This window comes from Zootoca vivipara, chromosome 8, assembly GCF_965207765.1.
Source record: "Zootoca vivipara chromosome 8, rZooViv2.hap1.1, whole genome shotgun sequence".
NCBI classification, from domain to species: Eukaryota; Metazoa; Chordata; class Lepidosauria; order Squamata; family Lacertidae; genus Zootoca; species Zootoca vivipara.
Genome location: NC_142591.1, coordinates 58,737,002 through 58,762,192, shown reverse-complemented (window position 1 = coordinate 58,762,192; position 25,191 = coordinate 58,737,002). Strand labels below are relative to the sequence as shown.

Below are 25,191 nucleotides of genomic sequence, written 5' to 3'. Positions count from 1 at the left end.
CGTTACCCTCCGATGGGCAATGCCTGTGGGCAACAGATATCAGAAGCCTTCTTAACCAGGAGTCATTGATTGCCCTCTACTAAAAAACAAAAACAAAGCAAAACTGTAAACACAGAGGATTTTACTCATTTGGAAGGCAAGCAGACAATTCATAATGAGGCTCTAATAAATGTGGCGACATTTGTGAAACTAGCTTAACAGCTCAGCAATTGTCTGGATTCACAAATCGTTAGGCTTTTAAAATCATGACCAGTGCTGTCCTTTTTCAGTGTGGGGCAGTACTTTTTGTATACTAGAAAACTTATGGCAAAAGATGAAGGAACACACACAAAATAGGTGGGGCTTTCTGAGAAAGTGGGAAAAACCACTTTTGATTCCATAGGAAGACATCTTACACCAATTTTTTTAAGAATCCTTCCAGTAGCCCCTTAGAGACCAACTAAGTTTGTTATTGGTATGAGCTTTCGTGTGCGTGCATATCTGAAGATTCTGGTATTTGAAGAAGTGTGCATGCACACAAAAGCTCATACCAATAACAAACTTAGTTGGTCTCTAAGGTGCTACTGGAAGGATTTTTTTCGACTACGGCAGACCAACACAGCTACCTACCTATATCTTATACCAAGTCAAACTAGCCCAGTGTTGTCTACTCTGATGTGCAGTGTCTGTCTAGGGGCTACCATATTCCCTGGTACCTGAACCTCTAAAATAAAATTAAAAAATTCCTTCCAGCAGCACCTTAAGAGACCAACTAAGTTTGTCATTCGTATGAGCTTTCGTGTGCATGCACACTTCTTCTGATATCAGAAGAAGTGTGCATGCACACAAAAGCTGAAGAAGCTTTCTTCATGTTATCTGAAGATACCCTGTTCCCCGACAACAGGGAAAACAAATTTGACTAAAGTCCTAGAGAATAGCTGCCAGTCAGAGCTAGATGGACAAATGGTCTGACTCAGCATAAGGCAGCTTCCTATCTTCTTATTCTGTGTGTACAGATAGAAGAAATACATAAGGAATACCTGCTCAGAGAGGCTTATGCCTCACTTGAACATTTGTCTTTAGAACAAACAGCTTGCTTGTCACTTATCTACACACCTGTATCCCGGACATTCCATTATAAGTGAAGTCAGTGGGATTTTGTTTTGTTTTTTCCACCAGCTAGGGTAAAGTCTTAGCCTCTCCACTTCTGCTGTTAGGCAACTACGCAGCCTAGTTAAGACAATTATTATTTCATCAGTCTTTTTAGGTCTGTTTCCAGCAGAAATAAGTTTACCGCTTCATTATTACACGGATCATTAAAGTTCCCACCGCAGTGGTGGACACAGACCAGCCTGAAAATATATGTGCACCAGTTGAAAAACACAGGCAAAAACTGAAGGCAGCTGGTCTTACCATAATTATGTCACCCTATCTTCCGGCAAGCGACTCAACATAGTGCAAACTTATATATAGAACTTATAACAGCTTAACTATTGCAACATCCCAAGAATCTTGGGAATTATGGATGGTATCCCATGTTTTCTGTCCCCTGATGGAAGGAATCTGCCAACAGAACAGGGGAGGGAGGAAATTTCTGTTTATTCCCCTTCCTCCCACATACTCCTAAATCTGTTCCAGAGCCGATGAGGAAAGGTGCATGGAATCGCCAGGAATTCCCCCACACTGTTGACCAGTTCGTTCCTATAGCTTTGTGAGGATGGATACAATGCTCTGTTAAGAGACCCCTAGCTCACATTTCCAGGGCGCAAAAGGAATATTAAAACCAGTACGTGTCTGTACTATTGAGGTAATAACTAAGCATGGGCATGAAGTAGAGAGTCAGAATACATCTTTTTCTCTGGGATATTTTTCAGCATGGCAAAAATGAAGCAAATCAGCTTTTCTAATGACACTTCCATGCAGAGTTTATTTCATGCTCACATATGACTAACTGCTTGTCAGAAGTGGGCTCCCCTGGGTGTTTTATCTTGTTGCTCGATATACCCACAGAAGAAAACTGGCCTCTATGCCACTCCGCAACCGATCAACCTGAAACGGATTTCATATGTGCAGAACATTTTTAGCCTTCCACTGTCAGGGGCTCAGAATAAATAATGCAGATACAACATGGTGTTGCAAATTAACAGCCAATGTCTTCACAACCTGCTGCTGATGCTAGATATTGTCTTCCTGCCCATCCTGCCCTTTTTGCTTTTTTTGCTTGCCGTCAAAAAGGTCCCTGTATTGAGCTACTCTCTAAGTCCTGGCAGTTAAGATGGAACTTCTGCTAGATGGAAAGAATAGCACAGTGTTAGGGCAGCTGTTGGAGCTCTGGCAAGCATGCAGAGGCAGGCCTTTTCTTCCCTTCCTCCAGCCCTGGACTCTGGCTGCCAAGATGGATGACTGAATGTTCCTTCCCATTTAGAGGCTATGACTCTTCACTTGAGTGTTTCCAACAGCAAACACTGCTGAGCTCTCACAGCGCTGTGTGGTCAGGTGTGTGATTAAGCACAATTATATCCAGGAACATTCTCTGTAGTATTCACAGGAACTACCAAAGCAGGCCTATTGATTCATCTCTCATGCACATATAACATCATTTAGTTGGAAGCAAACAAGAGGATGCAAATCTTGGCTGAGAGCCCCACTGAAATCAGTGTGACCTTTCCCCCACTTTATCATTACATTTATATCTCACCTTTCATCTAAGCATAGCTGCCAAGTACCCCGTTTTCCCCAGGAAACCCCTGTTTTTACTTACCTTTTCCCGGTGGTCCCCCGTATCACTTCGTCTCCCGTTTTTCTCTGTTATTTTCTCCTGCCGGCGGCCATTTGTTTTCTTTCCGATTTGCCCTTCTATGGGCACAAAAATGGCCGCCGCCAGCTTCAAAAGTCGCATCTACACATGTCCGGAAGTGCATAGACGCGACTTCCAGTGTTGGCGGTGGCCATTTTTGGTGCCCATAGATGGGCGGAGCGACACTGGAAGTTGTGTCGACGCACTTCCTGACATGCGTACAAGCGACTTTCGAACCCGGCGGTGGCTATTTTTGGTGCCCATAGAAGGGCAAAAGCGACACCAGAAGTTACGTTGACACAACCTCTGGTGTCACACGGCTGCCAGTCCCGGATTCTGCAGAAGGACTTGGAAGGTAAGCATCTAAGTAGCTCAAGATGCCTTGCGTGGTTCTTCCCTCTCCCCATTTTATCCTCACAACAACCCTGAAAAGTAGGTTAAGGTGAGAGACTGACTGGTCCAAGGTCACTCAGTGAGCTTCATGGCTGAGTGGAGATTTGAACCCTGATGTGCAAGGTCCAAGTCAAACTTTCTAACCACTGAACCACACTGACTCTCTTGAGTAAACATGTATAAAAACCAGTCTGCAAAGAGTAATCAACCATTAGGGTGGATTATGAGCAATATTAACTATGCATTCCACATATTAATTTCCATGTGCATTATATTTCACACATTTACTTCTAGAGTATATTTCATATATTAATTTACTCATGGAGTATATAGTTTCTGTCTTGCACCAAAAGGAAAGGAGAAGGGAAAACACACACTCATCATAAAAGCTAGATATTGACAGCTGAATGCGACCTTGCTTGGCACACATGCTGCGGTACTTCCTCACTACAGAACTATTTGAAGAGCAGCTTTGCTTGAAGTGGCTCCCATTCAGAAAAGGAAAAAGGTGAAACAAACAAGCCCACGTAGACGTAACTTTTTAAAGGGCAGCAACTGCTGAATTAATTGGCGTTTGTACAACTGGGTACCATTCGAGCCGAAAGATATACATTCGCATTAAGCTCTACATGAGTTCAACATCACATGAACAGCACGATGTGGGAATGTTTCTATCTATCTATCTATCTATCTATTGCGGGGGAGGCAGGCTGGGGGAATGGGAGAGATATTACACCTGTTTTCCTGTAAAAACTAAAGACCGAAGTTTAATGGAACTATATTGGGTTGTGTTCAATGTAGTGCTAAGCAGATTGTTCCACCAGTCCAAGCGTTTCTTCAAGCTCAACACAATGATCTCCCCTCTCCTCCTCTCCCCCTGTATGCTGTCCCAGGGGTTCTCCAGACCCTCTGGGACAGATCTGAGAAGGGTGCAGGGGCACATGGTGGGGAGAGGACAGAGAGAAAGTCCTGCTCTGCCAGTGGGGAAGCTGGGTTCTGCTGGCGTAATGATTTAATTGAATGCAGCCCATTGCAATGTGATCACCATATGCCCTGAAGTAAAGGCTGGTTGCTTTCTCAACCTTTGCACAACCTTCCCCTGAACATGGTTCTGCTCTTAGGATATTTCCACCAGCAAAAGAGAGGGAGAGCCAGTTTTCACTATTATCCCTTCCCTCTGAAGGCCCTTTTACTACTCCTGACAATCTGCTCTGGAAGGTATGGCCCCATCTAGAACAACATTGGAAGACAGTGGAAGGATCGGCAGAAATGGCCTCTCCACAATGTGAACCTCCACTGGATCTGAATCCCATCTGTGAATGGAAGGAGCCCTTCTGTCTGTAGGTGTCTAGTTAGGATCCAAACCACCATTTATTACATTTATACCCAGCCTTTCTTACATGATGGAACTCATGCTGCTGTGCTCAGCTGGTCTCCCATTTGGGGACTGAAAAGAGCCATATCTGCTTGGCTTCAGTACAGTAACTGTGTGCTTTCACAACATGGTACAGACTGTAGCATCAGCTGGAAACTGATCAATATTTGTTGATCAGGGAAGTCCATACTAGCTAGACCTGGGCATCTCAAGTTCCCAGTTATTATCACTCTACTTGAAAGATCACTTGTGGTGAACAAGGTCTTCTAAAAACACAAACACAGGTTGTAGGGAAGTTGGCATACGGAATGTAGCCAAAGGAAAAACAAATCTTGAGTTTAACAGCTGGAGACTTACATAGATCCAAGCCCTACACACCATTTGTTTCCCGGAGGAAGCTGTGCTGTCTTAAAGGCCTGCATTGTGCATAAGGGTTGGCTGCCTGCTCCCCCATACCTAGCTTGTATTTCCTGTGAAGATGACTGATGAAGTGGTCCCCTGCAGATTGCGTCAGTTAGAGGATTCTAGGAGTTACTGGCTGGATCACTACAGGTTGAAAATACTATTGCTGAAATCCATCTAGGAAAAGATGATTAGAGCTACCCTGCTGTCAATGGACTCCAGTGCCACCTGCTGAAGTTCTCTCTTGCCATGAGTGCTGCTGCCTATATTGTTGATCTCTTGGTGATCCACTGTTGTCAGCTGAATAAACAACACTGCTTGCTCATGGCTTATGAGTGGGTGTGTATTGTGGGAAGGCTGCTACTCATAGACATCCAAACTGGAGTCCCAGAATGTAATACAAATATACTCTAGATACTGTACTGAAACTGGTCCCGAATGCTGACTCAAGGGTTACACAATACAGTGGTACCTCAAGTTACAAACACTTCGGGTTTCAAACACTTCGGGTTACAAACTCCACTAACCCAGAAGTAGTACCTCGGGTTGAGAACTTTGTCCCAGGATGACAACGGAAATTGCGCGGCGGCAGCGAGAGGCCCCATTAGCGAAAGCACGCCTCAGGTTAAGAACGGTTTTGGGTTAAGAACGGACCTCCGCAATGAATTAAGTTCGTAACCCGAGGTACCACTGTGGTTTGTAACCCAAAGTGTTGTAACCCGAAGCGTTTGTAACCCGAGGTACCACTGTAGATTGGAACAGGTTCCAACAGCAAAAACTCAAAGATCCATGTTATTTTTAGTCTCCGTTTTACTGCCCTCTCTCAAAAAAGACTGAAAAAGCAGAAATCGGGCCCTCAAATGAGAAGCTAGATAAACCTGCTGAGATGATGCAACAAATATCTAGGAGAGAACAGTTGAGACTAAATATTGGGCCTGGTCACACTTTTATACTGCTGCTAAATGTGAAATCAAAAACTACTTCATGACAGCACTATTTTTATCCTTTATGACATATACACTACACAACTCTGCCATTAAACTGATCTGCTTGGGAAGAAGATTTACCCGTCTAATTGATTGAAATGGCAGCACATTTTTTGGTGCTGCACAAACAGGCTAGTTAACAGCCTATAAGTGGGATCGCAGGAAGGCACAATTTGCTCCAAAAGGAGAGCTATAGAGAAATGTGGCATTTAAGCCAGATTGGACATAAGATTAAATATGTGACTTTTCCTTTGCGAGCATCGTAATGGGTTGATTTTAGTCAGGTACACCAGAAGACTCGCAAGAATAATGTGGTCATACCACTGTAATGCCTCTGAAGCACTATGGGTGAACAAATGGGAATTCCTTGCCCAGAGGAAATGTTTCCAGAGCAGTATTATCTTTAAAATAGAGAACTATCAAAAAAGGGAATTGTGACCAAAGGGTTGATGTTCTCTCCAATACAGGCAGAGTTCAAATGAGTTATGAGGGCCACAGACCTAAAAAAAAACAATATGGAAATTAGAAAACAATGCAAATGAATCTTACTCCCCTACGTCACTTAGGACTAAGGCAAGACATACTTGTGACATGCGGGAAATACTGTCTCCCTCTCTACACCAAATCTTAAAATGATTTTTTTCCCTAGAGGGTTCATACACATTTCCAATTGCCCTTTGCCTAGAAAGCATGAGTCCGAGCGGTTTTCCGCTTGCCCCGTGCTTTCTACGCCATGGGTCCAAGCAGTTTTGCCTTTGCCCTGCTTCCCCCCAGAAAACAAACTCTTTAGTGATAAATCAGAACAAATGGAAATCTGCAGAAAACTGATTGTTGCTTGTTTCAACTTCGTGCTAAAGACCGGTTGCCTTTCATCTCAGAAATGGAAGTGCCAAAGCTGAAACATTTGTAAAGGCTCTGGGATCTTCCAGGATAAGAACAAAATGATGTGACATAAAATAAGTGCCTGCGATATGAACGGTGAAAGACAAATGATTGCAGTTGATATTCAGCTAAAATAATTCTAAATACAGTGTTGACTAACAGTGAGTAGGTCGCCCATTCTCTCTTCAAATAATTGAACCTGCATTTGTGACCATTCAAGCCAAATGCACCCCATCAATTGTGCCTGCCAGACCTGACATTGCCAGCTCATTTCTTGCCTTTGTCGCCAGCAGCTCTTCCATGCCCTCTTGCTATTGCATTGCTTAACATTAACACCACATTATGATACTGCATAATTCACGCCCTTGATCATGCCATGTAGCTTTGTAATGTAGCATGTGTTGAGATTAATATAACACTGCCCTCCCCCATGTAATTCATGTTGCTTTCACATCCTACATGCCCACACTGACAACAGTTATCGACAATGAACAACATATTTCTTTGACAGGTCACTGTGAAGCATGAGGCAGAATATGAGAGCACTATATTCTTGTTGGAATTTTCTACTGTTATTCTGTTTGACCATCCAAGCACTTCCAGCACTAGAACTCGCCTGTAGAAACTATTACAAAGGGAGGTTTACTTAAAATTCTGAGCCGAAGCTTGTTGTTCATTCAATCTTTTTTTCCATGTGTACTCTCAACCCACTTTTTCTTCTGAAGAGAGACTGAAATTTCTACATGCTCTAATTCTTCTATGATTTAATGAGTGTCGCTCTATTTTCTGTTTGACTGTTGCCAAGCTTTCCTTCATCCACTCTCATCTAGCAAGTGCACCGCACAAGGCCAGAAAGGGGTGAGGGGAAACATCCCATTACCAAAAAGAAAAGACAGATTTCTCAATGGAAGCATTTCGTTGCATACTTGTTATGCGGTAGACTATAGAAGAACAAGCCTTACTGAGAAAACAGCAGCATGGCTTTGGTATAGAACCATGTTTCGACAATAGCTTACAGCTACTTGATGGCATATACAGTCATGAGACAGGAAGATGTGTACACTTGGATTATACAAATTCCTTATCAAAGGCTCATGGTTGGGATAAGGGGATGAGTTCTCTTATGAGCACCAACCTTTCCACTAAGCAGCCATTTTGATAGGAGGATTCAACAGTGCTTAGTTAAAGGAATTTGCTCCCCCAAGAAGTGGTGATGATCACCAATTTGGATGGCTTTAAGAGATTCATCAGCTGAGTATCAGTTGCTTTGCTTTAGGCATCTGGTTGGCCACTGTGAGAACAGGATGCTGGACTAGATGGGCCACTGGCCTGCTCCATCAGGCTCTTCTTGTGTTCTTAGTATTCCCAAGGGTCCCTTTCCTGCCTCTGACCTCCATTTCTATTGACTTGTACAGATGCAACACCGCAGGAGCAGGGGACAAGGTTTGAAGGATCACATTCTCTCTTCTCTGTCCGCTTCAGCTTGGCTCACCCATGGCTATTTGGAACGACCACACCAAAGTTAATCACATGTAAACACTAACTAGGGTTAGCTCCTTTCCAGGATTTGAAGCCTATTACTCCTAGAAGAAAAGGGTGTTACAAGCGACAAAAGCTGATATTACTGTGGAATAAGATGAGCCATAAATGTTCTCTATGAATAGAATTGACACGGTTGCAACTAATATCGACACATTTCATCGTCTACCAAGAGCGGCTTGTCTAATTAGAATGTCTATAACATTATTGGATCAAGTGTTAAGTGTGTAAAGTCAGAGAATTATTCCTGCTCAACCAGTGGAGTTCGTTTAGTAACCAGACATGGTCATCACAAATAACTGAAAACTTGGGGTATAGTCTGCCTGTCATTTATTTTAGCACGACGAGACTTAAGTTATTTAAGTGGAATTGCAGACAGGCCATCGATAAACATGACAGCCTCAATAGAACCTTTCCACCCCACCCTCAGCAATACTCATAGCAGCAGTAGTGGAAACCGTATGCACGCAAGTCAATCATATTCAAGCATTTCCTTCTGCACGAAACTCCCCTTAGAGAGACAACCAGTCTAGATAAATTAAAATTAGCTCTTGAAGCTTTAGTGGATTGCATCTTTACCAAACCATTACAAGGAAATAAATATCCTCCACTGCAATCTTAGGAATCTCAAGAGCTTTAAAAACCTTGGAAGGGACGACAGAAACAACCTCCATCATAGAGAGGGAAAACTCTGGACGCCAGTATTACTATAATACAGCATAAGTAAAAACCATATGCTAAAACTGCAGATTAAAATATATGCCAACTTTACATGTCTGGGTAGGTTAGCCTAAACAAGAGCACTTTTAGGAGGCACCAAAAAGAGTACAAGGCGGCACCACAGCAAAAGATGCTTGATTGAGGAATCAATAAATTTGGAACGTTTACAAACCAGGAGATTGCAATGCCATGTTGCATCATGCAACCATAACACACATCATCAAGGCAGCTTTTTTATTATAGGCTGGGGTTACCAACTTGGCACCCAAGTCTTTCATTGGTGCTCCCAGGCAGGGGCCCAGACTCTGAGTTTTCATGACTTTCCCTCCTAGAAATAAAGTTGGGAAGCAAAATGTACAGGTACCCTTCTAAACAATTTCTGTGAAATGATGCAGCCTGACTGCTCATGTCTTTCGGCGTTTTTGGCCAATGAGTGAAGTCAGAGCTGTCACTGACGACCGAGTTGCTTGGAAACCAGGCAATAGGAACCCCTGGAGTCCTAAACAGTTTGCATTTCCCCTTTCCTTTAGTGCACTTCTCCTGCTTCTCTCTCATTTTCTAGTAATCATTGGAATACCCATAGCTTGCCCTTCCTTTTTTCCTAGCAACCAGGGTGCAACTTTCCTGTTGTGGGTTTGTCAGATATCAAGTACTCCCTAGAAGCTAATTTCCGCAAATACTAATACGTAAGTGCAGGTGGATGTTAAAGAATCCCCTCTCCAAACAGCAAAGGCAGAGTGCTACAATTTTGCAAATAGGCTTAGGAATGTCTCCTAGGCTTTGGGTTTAGGGTTGGCACTGGGAAAACAGAGTTCTTGTGCCTTTAGCAGTTATATCTGCACAGTCAGGACCAGCAGGACATCACTGACTTCCTACGGTAAGCATGAGGTTGTTCTGGGGGGTAGGGTGGGGAGAGAAGCAGCAATGACTGTATTGTCCGTAATTCTGTGTCATGCTATGCCCCACCCCCTGTGGCAGCCCTGTTGTGCTATGGCATGCTCCCAATGACAGCCTTTTTGTGACTGGCACTTACAATGTTCTCAAAATCTGAAATGTGCCCACTGGTCCAAAAAGGCAGTGGCCCCTGCATTAGGTTAATGTCAGGTGTTGAACACAGCCTCAATGTTATTTAATTTAGAGAAAATCCTAAATAATGTTTTGGTCATGCATCATGGCATTGAAAAATTATTAATCTAACATCAGAGTAATCTTAATCCCAGCCAGTGAAGACTGGAGTGACAAAGTTAACAAGCAGCTTTGGGTTCAGTTGACCCATGGATGGTGCTGTTCTTACCACTGTAGGGACGCGGGTGGCGCTGTGGTCTAAACCACAGAGCCTAGGGCTTGCCGATCAGAAGGTCGGTGGTTCGAATCCCTGCAATGGGGTGAGCTCCCATTGCTCAGTCTCTGCTCCTGCCAACCTAGCAGTTCAAAAGCACGTCAAAGTGCAAGTAAATAAATAGGTACCGCTCTGGCGGGAAGGTAAATGGCATTTCCGTGCGCTGCTCTGGTTCGCCAGCAGTGGCTTAGTCATGCTGGCCACATGACCCGGAAGCTGTCTGTGGACAAACACTGGCTCCCTCGGCCAGTAAAACGAGATGAGCGCCGCAACCCCAGAGTCGGACACGACTGAACTTAACGGTCAGGAGTACCTTTACCTATCCTTAAAACTACCAGTAGGAACGCTGCTGGCAGCAGTTTCTCAACTATAATCACACTTATGGTTGATTCCACAGGGGGCTAAGGGCTCAGAGGAGGGAGACTGCCCTTTCTTTTCCGTCTTTTCTAACAGCACCATAGATTTGAGCTTTAGAATTGATCTTACAAGTATTATAGTGCAGCCAACAATTTTTCCCTTCAAGTGTCAATATTTCGCAAATGTCTTATATTTCCCATCTTCTATCCAATTTGGATGCATTTCAAAGATACTCGGCAATAATATATACACATACATAATTCTTTTCACATACTCTTTGTGTTCAAAGAGAACAGCTGTACTCTAAACAAGGAGCAGAATCTAATAAAAGTCATATGGCTTTCTGAAATGGAACCACTTTAGTAGAAATGAAGATTTGTGACCATTATTAAAAATCAGGATAATGTTGGCCACATAATGTTAGCTGCAAGCTCTAAGGGCAGTGGGGGGGGGGTTGGGGAGAGACATCTAAGCCATCTAATTCAACCTCCTGTTCAATGTAGGAAATCCAGAGCAAGGGCATCCCAATAGATGTCTGTGTAGCCTCTGTCTGGATATTGCTAGTGAGAGAGGGAGTATAATCCCCTGCTAGGTAACTGTCTCCATGGTCAAACTCCTCTTACCGTTAAGACATTTCCCTTAAACGTTCAACTGAAATCTACCCTCCTGTACCTCGAGCCCTTGACATATAGTCCTGACCTCTGGAGCTGCACAGAATGGATTTTTGCTCTTTCCTACGCAACAAGTCCTTCAGCTCCAGCCGAGTTGCTTGGATACAACCAGAGGGCTTCCAACCCAAACGAAATCCACATCTAACTACAAGTGTGTGCTTAATATCCAAACCCAGTTTTTGCCTCCTATGCACTCTGGTCTCAATTTAGGCACAGCACTCATGATGCAATGCTCCAGAACAATACAAAGCCCCCATATAAAATAAGACTCTCTTTAAAATCTCACCTATTTGAATATAGCCTTTTGAATTGCTAGAGATTAATCAGACCCTTCCCTTGACTTTCAGAGAGCTTAATTTGAGACTGAACTTTCCTGGGCTGAACACGCAGTAAATCTCAGGGCACAATCTGCAATTCATAATGGAGATAATGATGCAATTTTTTTCAGGATAGTAGTGTACAGCAGGGCTGGAAAGAAAACAGGGTTTTCTGCTGGGTAATCTGCAGTAGATTAGAAAGATTTTCTGATCAATAGCAACAACTAAAAGGGTCCTCCCTCTTAATAACCAATTAAAACCAGTTACTTAGCTACAGCTACGATTCATGGCAAGGGTGGGAAGATGCTAGACTGGGGTCTACCCACCCATAGGTCTCCAAGTCGTTTGCAGAAGATCAGCAAGGATTTCTGACTCTCAAATTTCTAACAAATAGAAAGCATGCCCACCCGAAAACCATAAGTAGATTTTTGTGTGGCAGGAATTATGTGCTTGGTTCTGGTACTGATCACAAACTCCTGGACAGAGCCTGAACCCAGAGACATCTGGTTCCTTAGTTCCTAGCTTCCCATCTGAGCCACTGTTTGGTTCTGGTTGGTAAGACTCCGGGTTCTAGTAAAAAACAAAGGGGATCTTCCAAATCTGCAGTGTGCCCACCCAGCTCATGGGAGTGCCATGGGTACTTAGCTCCACCCCTTGAAACCCCACCAGAGTGAATCTTGCTCCACGCACCCCAAGTGACTATTTTGAATCTGGAGCTGTGTAAAAAAATGAATTAGAACAGGCATCCCCAAACTTCAGCCCTCCAGATGTTTTGGACTACAATTCCCATCTTCCCCGACCACTGGTCCTGTTAGCTAGGGATCATGGGAGTTGTAGGCCAAAACATCTGGAGGGCCGCAGTTTGGGGATGCCTGAATTAGAACCTGCAACCTTCAAGTTTGCCAATGGCTGGTGTTCTGCATGATGATACCTTGGCACTAAGGACCATTTCACATATTACGCCACAGCCTCTGGTTTTGGATGAGTGCTCAGTTTATTTTCAGTAACTCTGTCATATTCATTTTAGGTGTGATTTTTTTAAAAAGATAGATGTGGCATAGCTAGTGATATGAAGGCCCAGAAAAAAAACTGGAAAAGTTTGGGGGGGGGGAGAAGAGAGAAACCAATTTCCTACCATTTTTCCATGCCCCCCCCCCCCGGATCTCCACATCTCTAGGAAAGACTCCCAGCAAGAGAACATTGGATGAGCTCTGCTGGATGTGCCCAATGGTCTGTTTAGTTTTTGCATCCCATCTCCCACTGTGGCCAGCCAGATGCCTCTGTGAAGTCCGTAAGTGGGGCATCAAGACAATAGCCCACTCCCTCTGACACACCTCAGCAACTGATTCTCAGAGACATGTTGCCTCCAAACAGAGATGACTCATAAAATCATCATGAGTGGCAGCCACTGACAATACTTATTCTTCGTGAATTTGTAATCCTCTTTTAAAGTCTTCTAAACAAGAGATAACTGGCATATCTTGACAGCACTGAATTCCAAAAATTCCACAGGAACCGTAACCAATCATTGAATACCGGGAACTAAGGTTGCTAAGGGCTTCTGCAGTTAGACCTGATCCAAGCACCTATCTTTAGAGGAACAAAACCCTGCTGTTAATGTAAAACCATATTGATTCTGCGTTTATCAATCTGAAACCCCTTGCTCTCTCCTCTATCACAATTGAATACAATCTTGTACTTCCAATCAACAGAATGCATGAGAATCGTTTTTTTTTAAAAAAAACCTAGGTGGTTCCAAACTTGCATGCACAAAAATGCAATGAACAGTACAACCGTATTCATGTCTACTCAGAAGCAAGTTGAACTGGGGGCTTACTTTAGAGTAGACATGCCTCAGATAGGCTAGAATCCTCATTAAGTGATATCCAGTGCAGGCCCCTTCCAATCTCCATTGTTGTGAAACATTACTTTCTTTTCTCTAGCAAACACAAACAGCTCTTTGACTCCACAAATGCTGTGTCAACATCAGCACCTACTGAACGCCATCCTACACAACAAAAAGAAAAAAGGAAGAGTATTGCAGCAATGTGTTTTGCTCAGCAGAAAATGAAATTGAATATGCAGAATATGCGAACAGCATGGTAGTGGGGAGAGAAAGAGAAGGAAGTATTATTCAATCAACCCATCCTATTTAGCCATCCAAAATGAGGAGATGCATGGCTTAAATCATCAATCCGAAACTGCAATGTATGTTTTAAAACTAACTGTTATGTTCAAGGTTAGTACAAGGACAACTGTGAATTGAGGGAGGGGAAAAGATGAAAAAGAAATGGATCAATACAGACTTCTGCTATTTTGGATACCTTTTAAAGCAAGCAGCGTGGATTAACAAGTGGATAATATTCAGCAGAGCTAAGTCAATAACTTGTACTCAGGTTCATTAAATCAAGGCTGTTTTGAGCAGGGTGGGGAGTATCACAAGGATCATGGTTACAACAAGCATGTACTATTGGGAGCCAAGTATGTTTCAGCTCCCCAAATAAGGGGCTCTTAGAACTAGATGCTGGATTATAGAAGTTAGAACAATAGCTTCAGGTGCAGCAGCAAGAGAGGAAGGCCCCTAAAAATCTGCAGCCCTCAAAACACTGCACAAAGATTTGTGAAGTCCTTTCAATATATTCCTATGCTATGCAGAGGGAGCCAGCAGCTATGGCTGGAGAGACTCCACCTCCCCCAAGTCTCTGGGGCTGCAAGTCCACCAACATGATATGCAAGAAAGATATGAAAAAGAGTTTGATACACTCCTTGCTTTCTTTCACTACGAATGTGACATAATCTCAGCGCTTATACATATCAGCATCATATAGATATAGATATTTAGATTTTAAATTGGGAGTCTTTTCCTGGTATATTACAGGGGAATTTGCAGTGGGAATTTTTCAACTGAAATCAAAACGAATTCTGGTACCATATGCTGTTGTTACCTAATTTAGCATGTTTATTTTACTTGCATTTAATAAACAAAGCTTAAAACACTGAAACTACCAAGCTCACTTAATATTATTGGCAATTGGCACCCATTCATCGTTTCCAATATGAACTTAGGAAACAGAACGTTTTCCATAGAAAGATAAAGCACTGGAGAGAAAGGAAAAGAAATCAGGATCCCACACTATGTCATGCATATTGGTGCAGAGACTTGCAGGACAACCACTCAAAGTTCACTTGCAATTCATGGTTCATGTCTTCCAGTTCACGAGCACCAAGCAAGTCCCTTATAGCCTGGTGCTTTTTTTAGCTGGGCACACTCACATCTTGGTGGAAGCAGTCAAGTCACAAAGGAGTGCAGCGAATGTGCTTCCCTGCTCTAACCTTCTCTCCCTGGTCCCACAAAAATGGGGCAGGGTAAGGAAAAGCTTTCCACCAAGTCCCATTTGCCTAAATGGAGGAAAGGTGGGTAACGGGTAAATGGGCAATAAATGCATTACAGCTCAGGGAAGAAGAAAACAAAGGATACAGGCTCTGGCTGGAACAGCTTTAACATTTAACATAGGCAGGCATGCAAGGGTAGCTGAAGACTAACTATCTCCCCACACTAATTAATGCCTCTTTCTTTCCATGCAAGATGACTTTGCCTCTTTGTCCTCCCACAAACACCTCTATATTTTTCTCCTCCTCACTGTGTGAAGTAGCTTCTCCATATCGGCTATAATTGCCTCCCACGCTAACATCTGCTTCCAAAAGACAACTCTACCCTCTGAGGCATGTCAGGTTGTGGGAGCATTTTTATGAGAACAGAATGAAATCAGCACCCCCCTCCCCTCAATTCTTTCCTTCAGCCCATCTCTTTAGAGACCCATTTCTTTGGGGCTAAGCTACAGTTTTAGCCTTTCATAGAATCATAGAGTTGGAGACCACCGAGGGCCATCCCGTCCAACCCCCTGCCAAGCAGGAAACATCATCATAGCATTCTTGACATATGCCTGTCAAGCCTCTGCTTAAAGACCTCCAAAGGAGGAGACTCCTTTCCTTTAAAATAAAAATAAAATGCAGCCATGGAAGCCGTAATCTAAAGCAGAAGAACTGCACCTTGAATTGGGATGGGTGGGGAAGGGAAAAGCCACTTAGCTTTTAATGTCATAACCACTTTAGAGGAAAGTTATGTATCCCTACATGTCAATTCCTAGGCAAGCATGTGTGTAGTTTAACTATTCTTGAGTTGTACCTTCATCCTCCTGCCGCCCTCTTTACAACCAACCAATACAGTTTACGGGTAAGCACAGCAAAGGCTCCAGTGGATTCATCCTCAACTTTCATATGAATCTTGACCACTCTGTCCAATAAATGAGTTTCCATGTTGAAAGGCGGATAACAGATGGAGATAAAACCATTTCATGCTGGTATCACCTCTACCAATGAATAAGGTAAAGGGACCCCTGACCATTAGGTCCAGTCGTGACCGACTCTGGGGTTGCGGCGTTCATCTCGCATTATTGGCCGAGGGAGCCGGCGTACAGCTTCCAGGTCATGTGGCCAGCACGACAAAGCCGCTTCTGGCGAACCAGAGCAGTGCACGGAAACGCCGTTTACCTTCCCGCTGTAGCGGTACCTATTTATCTACTTGCACTTTGACGTGCTTTCAAACTGCTAGGTTGGCAGGAGCTGGGACCAAGCAACGGGAGCTCACCCCGTCGCAGGGATTCGAACCACCGACCTTCTGATCGGCAAGCTCTAGGCTCTGTGGTTTAACCCACAGCGCCACCTGCGTCCCATCTACCAATGAATAGCCTGCCATAAAAGCCACAACAACATTTGCTCTCTCAAGACAGACCACAATGAAGAACTTACAGCTAACGTTGCTGCTTTTTTGTCTGGTGGCGCTTCTATAATAGCTGCAGAACAGGCAGCAAATCCAACAGATGCAGCTTTTGTTGTCATGTCTCATTCCCAGTTCTGGCTGCCATGCCACTTAAAGGCACAACAGCCCCAATGGCAACTGTAGGCATTCTCAAGCTTGCAATGCCGACCCAGTAGGATTGAATCAGTTGCAAGGGATCATTAGGCTTGCTTACTTCTAACAGTTCACAGAAGAAGCAATTTCAGGAGGTGCAAGTTTAAGCACCCTGTCAAAAACTGCTTGACAATGCCAGATTACACCAGCCAAAATCCTCTTCCACACAGCTACTGAAAGTACAACAGTTTTCCTGTTCTGCTCGTTCCAGAACCCAGCAAGCTGAAGAAATAGACTGACAAGGCCAGTTGCCCAAGCAGTGATACAGAAGGAACAATGGTGCAGAAAACACCACTGATGGTCAGAGGCTATTGCTAAGCTGAAGCTCCATGAGCAAATGCAATATACCAACCTATAGGTGGTGGAGGTAAATAATTTTTTTATGCAGAACTAAATCTGAACGAGCCTTGCTTAAAGACAGCAGCAAAACCACCACAGACTGCTGCCAAAACAGCTGAGGTAGCCTACCACAGAAGAGGAAGAACAGAAAGGATCTCCCATAGGTTGTTCCAGTCCATCTCCTACTCTAGAAATACTATTTTTGGCTAGCTGTAGACCAGACGAGAGCAACTTTTTCTTTCCCTCCCTGCCCCCACTCCAAATGGAAGTAAAAATTAATATGCCAGCCCCAGGATGGATATAGTTTTGGATCTTTTTCAAGGCCATGATGTTGGTGGGGGGGAATCCTGTAGATAATGACTTCCCCTGACACTCTCCATTTCCCCCTGCCCACTGCTGGGGACATAAATACAGCTTTTGTTGTAGTACTACCAAGATGGCTTTGACTGGTTAGGGTGGCCGATGGGTCTCACTTGGTGAGTTAAGGACATCCCCTGGATGAGAAGACAGGCTCTGGTGGATTGAGCAGATGAGACCAATAGTAGGTCCAATGGTCAAGGAGGCAGTTTCTGCATGTGCTGTAGAGGGAAATGAGGGGTAGATGGAGCTCATCAACGTGGGAAGTTAGCCCATCAAGGAGCATGAAAACTCTGATTCTAAACCTCCACTCCCTTGTAGAATATCTACAATTTGATGGCACCTACAATTTGATGGCACCTTATATGCCTCCTTCTGGCAACTTCTGCAGTCAAGCTGGTGCCAAATGTATTGCTCTGCTTTCCTTTGGACCACATCAGTGAGGCCAAGAGGGGGGTCTTATCGTCTGGGCAGCCCAGGACCTCCATACACACTGCCCAGGATTGTGCCCCAGAGAGGTCACATCAGTGCTGTTAACAGTGGTTTGACTTCACCCCCGGAGGCACTCCACTGTCTCTCGATGGATGCCAACAACAAGTGGTTCATCTATATACCCACAAACAGCGCCATAAGCCATCACCCAAGATTTACTTAGGCTAAACAAGACGGCTCCTATATAGGAGAATGTACAAAGCAATGAATGCTCCTCCACTATTCCATCTCTGGCTACAGAACTGCAATATCTAAGTGCAACATTTTCAAGGAATACACAATGAATGGTGAAGAACTGGAATTGGAGTCCTAAGGGTCTAAAGAAAGATAAAGGATCTCCTCAAGGTGATCCAAGAATAAAGGAGGAACATAGGAAGTTTCCTTATCCAGAGTCAGAACAATGGTCAATCTAGCTCAGAGCTGTCTACACTGATTGGCAGTGGTTCTCCAAGGTTGTCCAATAATACGTAGCTTCATTTGTTTATTATATTCAAGATTTCTTTCCGGATTTTCATGTTATGCTGTACACATGTTCAATGAGTCTGTACGTGTTTGTGTGAATGAACACATATGAAATTTGTGTCAATATGAACTAAGAAATTTGGTATGCAGGTGTGTACTGCTGCAAATGTGTGTTGAATGCAGAGTTCTTCTGTGCTTTAGCAATGGATACCTATTCTGTAGGCCTATCCTCTTAATTTTTATATTGACATATTCTTCACTCCATTTGACATCACTGACTAACTGAATATTGAAAATTCTAGGATGATTTGCAGTGTGTCCTTAAATCAGGGATCAGAAATGCTATATAACTTGCACAAACCCTCACCAATGGCCATGTTGGCTGGTACTGGTGGAATTTGGGAGTCCGGCAACATCTCAAAGGTCAGTTACCCTAAACCAGCCTTCAACAATCAAGATACTTCCAAAGTGTTCAGAGCTAGAATGGGGCACATGCATAATAAAAGGTAAAGGGTAAAGGGACCTCTGACAATTAAGTCCAGTTGCAGACGTCTCTGGGGTTGCAGTGCTCATCTCACTTTACAGGCCGAGGAAGCTGGCGCTGTCCGCTTCTGCAGACAGTCGTTCTGGGTCATGTGGCCAGCATGACTAAGCCGCTTCTGGCGAAACCAGAGCAGCACACAGATACGCCGTTTACCTTCCCACCGGAGCGGTACCTATTTATCTGCTTGCACTGTGTGCTTTCGAACTGCTAGGTTGGCAGGAGCTGGGACCGAACAATGGCAGCTCACCCTGTCGCAGGCCTCGAACTGCCGACCTTCTGATCGGCAAGCCCAAGCAGCACAGTGGTTTAACCCACAGTGCCACCCGTGTCCCTTCTGCATAATAAAAGGGTATGTCAATTACCAGAAAAGTCTGAAAGGGATACATTTTAAAATCTCCTTCAAGAAATTGTGAAGCTTAAAGTGTACCTCTGTCACAAGACCAAGATATTACCAAATTATCTAGGAAGCTGAAATGATGTTACCTTATTTTGGGAAAGTGACCTCCTGATGAGGCTCTAGTAATTTCTGCATGTCACACAACAGCTACAACCATAAGAGCCTCATCAGAAAATAACTGAGAATTCTAAATGTTGATTCCCCCTCCCCTTAGATTTTTAGTAGTCATCAGTGGTTTAGTAAACCGATTACTAACTGAGCCACAATTACAGCATCTTCTTAAAGCATTGTGTGTTCTTCTCATCTGCTTCATAAACGTAACCCTCTGTGAAAATATCTACTTAGAAAAAAAGATTATTTAAACACTGATATCATTCTGGTAGTTGAGCAGTACATATCCAAGAACTGTGGACAATTAGACTTTTAACCAAGATTCACACCTGTCAAACAGATTCTATTTTAAAACAGCTTCTCAGTTGCTCAGAAGATGGAATGTACACCAAGGAAAGCAAAAGATGCCAACCTATAGCAATAATATATTTGGGTCTTCAAACAGGTCATCTATGCTACTATATACAGAAACCTTCAAAAGTCCAAGTGTGCCATGCTAAACAGGAGAGGATGGGACACTTTGAGCCCATTTATGTAGGCAGCGACCACTCTGACACACATCACTCCTAATTTTCATCCCACAAGATAGGTGACTTAGCTGGCAGTCTCGCTCTTGAACAAGCGGTAGTGTTGATTTTAACCTATATTTATCACTTAAATTAGTAGCATGTGGGGGTAAAACTTGGAATGGCCCACAGCAAGCACTTCCTTCTTTTCCGCATTTGCTAAATAGAACAAAATGCCCACTATTAATTCGCTTCTAGCAAACATAAAAGAAGCTTCCATGGCATTCAGCAGACTATTGGCATAACACATTGCACATTCTGGCACAAAACCCACGTTTCAGGCAGGCAGGATTTTCCATTATTGGAGGGAAATGATAGATTACTACACAACCCACCCGTTTGTGGGTTTTTATTCAGCCAAATGCTTGAAACACTGAAGGCACCCAACAGCAAATATGGGGGCTGCTGCCTGGCACCTTCCCTGTGGTTGAAGGAGATTCAAATCAAGGGTCCATGTGGGTGTTACATAGCAAATGTCATTCCTTCACAGAACTTGATCCTTTAAACCAATTTTTAAAAATGAACCATCACACAGAAGAGGGTTGGTAGCTCAAAGGACAGAAAACATATTTTGGGTTATGATCCAATCCAAAACAAGCTCAGGATTAGATTGCTTCTCTTTTTAGACTCTGATACAAGAACTGGTTCATATCCCGACACATCACCAAGTAGTTCTCCAAGGGCCTCACTGTTGCTGACATTTCTTAACTACCAGCAGTGTAACTGTATGTGCATAACATTAAAATGGCTGCTTGTGTTTGGGGGTGGGGTGGGAAGACACATGGTAGCACCCTTTAAGAGCAGCTCCCAATATGGTGGCAACCAAAAACAGTATGACCCGGGACTGTGTGGGGAGAACCAGGAGTGTCCAGGACCCAGGAGCAGTCTGACCCCCAACCCCTGCCGTAATATTTTGGCCTACCTTTAAGTAAACTAAAGTAGAGCTGTCACATGTCCCATAGTTTAGGCGTCATCCCTTAGCAGTCCACCACACTGGCGCGTAGGTCCGTCGTTTATTCCATCCCGCCGGCGCCCCATGAACCCCAACGGGTGCCCCTTCTTTACGCACGTCCTGGAGAGGAGAAGAGGAAGCAAAGGAGCCGCCGTCACGCCGGTCCTGGTCCGAGGGAAGGCAGGAGAGAGGCAGCGCCCCCCCTCCCGTCTCAAGTAACCCTCCCTCCCTAAACTCTCCGGGCTATTTTTAGGAAGGCGAGAAAACAAGCGCTGCCCCTCGAGGAGGGCGGGGAGGCGGCTCGCTCTGCGCGCAAGCCTGCTTGGAAGACCTAAGGAGAGGAGGGGGGGGACCCCAGAAACCAGAGGGCCGGGCAACCCTTCAAGTCAAATCCCGAGCCCAATTCTCAGCAGCGAAGGGGCCCTGCTGTCACTCGACAGCAGCGGAGAGGCGGGCGGGGGGAGCCCCGCTCGGATGCCAGCAGAGGAGCATCCCCGATCTGGCCGCAGCGGCTTCTCCAGCCCCCACCACGGGGCGCTCGGCCCAGCAAGCGAGGCTTTCTCGCCCACATCGTCGGTTCCGCACGTGTTGCGCCTCCCTTTGCTGAAGCGGCGGCGGCGGCGGCGAAAAGGGTGTGCGTGTGTATCTTACACATCTACTCACCTCCCCGACGGCCGATTCAGCGCATCGTCTCCTCTTTCCCCCTCGCACTGCGGCGGAGCCTCCTCAGCTTTTGGGCAACTCTCCGCCCCCTGCAGGTTGTTGCGGGTGGTGGTTTATTTGCAAAGGAGGGGGGTGTCTTTTTTATTTTGGAAAAAGATCACGCCGGGGGTGCCTTGGACAAACGCCCGGGCGGAGCTCCCGCTGTCATTGCCTCCCCAGCGTGCAGCTGCAGCTGCTGATCCCAAATTCACGGCGCTCCGGCTGCATGAAGTCATCGTGCTCCTCCTCTTCCTCCCTCCCCCACTCCGGATCACCGCATTCAGCTCTTACTGGGGGTGGGTGGAAATACAATTCCCCCCACGCGATAAATGGATGAGGCAGGGATGGATAAATGAGGGCGTGGGGAAGCTTCACGCCTCTCATTGCTAAAAGCTTCCATCTCCGGGAAACCGGCGAGGCTTGGCGTGCCAAAGGAGATTCCCTGCCTTCCCTTGCTCAGACTTCACCCCGGCTTTGGATGCTCGATGGGCTGCTCCGCGAAAATCTCCCCTCCCCTCAACTTCTCTCCGGGCTCCCCCGAGGATCTATTTACGAGGGGGCGGGAGAGGAGCTGATGCTCTGTGCGCTTTAGCCGGAATCCATCCATTTGCACCTGCGAGTTGCAAACCCCGCCGCCGTAGTAGCTGCGGAATGCAGAACTTGTGATCCGTGAGCCTCGTTCGCAGGCTGAGCAAGAAGCAAGAGTACTTGGGGGAAAGCGATTGCTCCCTGCAGAGCGTTTTCGAGGAAAGGCTACATAGGCCTCTCGCGTGGTGGTTGCCGTAGATATCTGCTGCAGTCCCAACTGTTTGCAATAAGGTTCCCGCAGCGTTTTAGCGGAAATCTGTTCAATCTTTCTCATTTCTGCTGAGTTAGAGCCAGGCTTAGTCATGCTGAGAGCAAACTGTGAACCTTGGAGCTAGTCCCATTAATTTCACTGGGTCTGCTTTAAGCGTGAGTAACCATCTCACGCGTAATTTGCATGAAGGCACTATGATATTTGTAGTCTTATTTTTGGCCCTTTGCGCTGAATTTTCATTTTTCACAACTCCCACCAAAAGGGTTGGTATTTCATTCAGCTGTTCACCAAGACCCCAAGATCACTTTTAAGTTCAATCATGGCCAGCTCGGAGCCTATCGGTGTATATGCGAATTTGGGGTTTTTAAATGTTATTTTGCCCCAATGTGCATAACTGCACAATTACATGGAAGTCTGGAACAATCCTTTCGGGTGCTTGTCCTGAATAATTTGGTGTCACCATCAAACTGGCTTCTAAAGGTTCTCTTAAGACCTTTTGTGAATGTGGGGGGGGGCATCAATCCCCCAAATTTTAATGGGGGCGCTACTTACATTCCTCCATTGTAGGATCCATCCACTTACATCTACTTTCTGCTCCCTGTTCTTTAACCAGTTACTATTAAGGACCAATGCTCTGATCCCCTGACAGCTAAGTTTACACATTAACCTTTTGTATGCTTTTGTGTGTGTTCCAAATCTCTTTAAAAGTGCAAGCCCAGATAACCCCATTCACATGCCTTTTGACGCTCAGTGGGACAGGACTTACCTTTGCAGAAGTCATGTTGATTCCTCTTCAGTGAAGCTTGTTCATTTAAATCCATATTATGTCTGCCTTTAATAATTATTTCCATCAATTCATGTTAAGCTAATTGATCTGTAATTTCCCTGGATCCCCCTTAAAAAATTAATACCGTTGCACTGGCATATGAAGGCTGATCTTAGGGATGTATTACACTTTTTTGTATGTAAGCTCAACAATTTCACTTTTGAGTTCTTCAAGGACTCTTATGCAGATGCCACCTGGACCCAATATTTTTGTCGGGCTTGAAGCATCATCGGATTGTGATAACTCCCCTCATCAGGGAGGAGAGGTGATTTTTGCATGGCTGCAATATAATTTACCATACAAAGTAAGAGTCAAAACCAATATTACTCTGTCCACCTTTCCACCTCTCCCCACACATTGCTGGTATGTGGCCCTCAGAAGGTTACCCATAAAGAAATGAGCTGAAAAATGTCCCCCACCTCTAGCTTACAATGGCTAGATGTTTTCCAATGCCAGGCACATAGGAGGTTAGAAATAGGAAGGAAGACAGTGGGCAGGGTTCACCTAACTAGACTTGCACAGTAGGGTTTCCTCCCTTCTACTCCCCCATGCGCTCCTGACCCCCTGGAATTGGCTCACGGCAGGTGGGTAGGTCAGGAGAGCCCTCAGAACCACATGTGGGGTGAGGAGAGGGGTATTGTTCTATCTGGCAAGCTGCAACACTTTCAGGGAGAGAACAATTGAAAGTGGTTTGCAGCATGTTCAGGGAGCCTTTTCCCTCCCCACAGAATACCCACAACCATTACTACATACCTGGAATTAGTGTTTCCAAGCTAGTATTGAGGCCTGACACCTTGAGCAATTTTAGCAGGGTAATCTTCAAGGTCATTGCCTCATGTGCGTTTCTATGGTGATTCAGCTGGCACTTCTAAACAAAAATGCAGCCTCTTCATCACACAGATTATGTTTCATCAGAACCATCTGCAGAAAAGGCTCAATGGCTTTCTCTCTATTGGCCATGTATTGGATTTATAACAAAGTTTGCTGTAATTCCCCCCACTTCTCTTTCTCCCCCTCAGACCTTTATTTTATACCTATAAATATTCCGTGTAAAGTGGATACTGTACTGCAAATACTTCACATCTGTGGCCAGTGATTCTGAGACAGTGATTTGTAGTGGGTGTATTGTTTCTTCAAAGCTGCAGAATGTTCAAAGGAAGGGCAACTTGGACAAGATTTTTTTAAAAAATATCACAGGCTGACATGGCAAATAGTGTAAGTATATATATATATATATATATATATATATATATATATATATATATATACACTATCAAACCATAAGTAGGCTGAAGTGCTTGATCAAGACCTTTCTCTTGAGCAAATTCTCTTGAAATGGATGTGATTTCATAGAATCATAGAGTTGGAAGAAACCACAAGGGCCATCCAGTCCAACCCCCTGCCAAGCAGGAAACACCACCAAAGCATTCCTGACATATGCCTGTCAAGCCTCTGCTTAAAGACCTCCAAAGAAGGAGACTCCACCACACTCCTTGGTAGCAAATTCCACTGCCGAACAGCTCTTACTGAACAATATGCTAGATTTTTAAGAGCAGCAAAACCTGATTTGATAATGTTTAACATTCAGTGGTTCATTTTTGAAAGTGTTTGTTACTTACAACCTGCTTTTTAGCCCTGAGAGGCTCCCAAATATCAAATATTCCAAAAGGTTAGCAGATCTAATGGGGGTTTGGGAGAACCATGGTGCCTAGTTTGTTCAGATGGCCTTTTCTTTGCCTTCATTCTTGGCCTTCCTTGGTGTGGATCTTTGAGAAAACTGCGACTGAGCTGCTGAACATTGAAGCTCAGTCCACAAACGGATCAGGTCTTTGCTGGTTGGTAGTTGCCAGGCAACAGCTTCCACTGAGGACCTCTGAGGCAAAGTATTAGTTCAGCCCATGATGCATCCAAGTTC

At 44.6% G+C, this 25,191-nt stretch overlaps 1 protein-coding gene across 5 annotated transcripts in view; it reads right to left on the bottom strand.

Moving 5' to 3' along the window:
* PKIA (cAMP-dependent protein kinase inhibitor alpha) overlaps window positions 1–21,663 on the bottom strand; it is a 36,217-nt gene extending 14,554 nt beyond the window's left edge. For 2 of the 5 annotated variants that reach the window (XM_088675628.1, XM_035125292.3), the window contains exons 1-3: window positions 21,613–21,663; window positions 20,920–21,069; window positions 13,595–13,765 (exon numbers count right to left, since the gene is read on the bottom strand). Coding sequence is in view for 1 of the 5 variants with exons in the window: in XM_035125292.3 (XP_034981183.2) it covers window positions 13,595–13,633 (39 nt within the window). In the remaining 4 variants the exon portion in view is untranslated. Of the gene's footprint in view, window positions 1–11,726; window positions 11,849–13,594; window positions 13,766–20,919; window positions 21,070–21,612 lie in introns of those variants that run through there. The other 3 variants (XM_088675630.1, XM_035125294.3, XM_088675631.1) reach the window with 2 other exon arrangements.
* Between the last annotated feature and the right edge of the window lie 3,528 nt (window positions 21,664–25,191).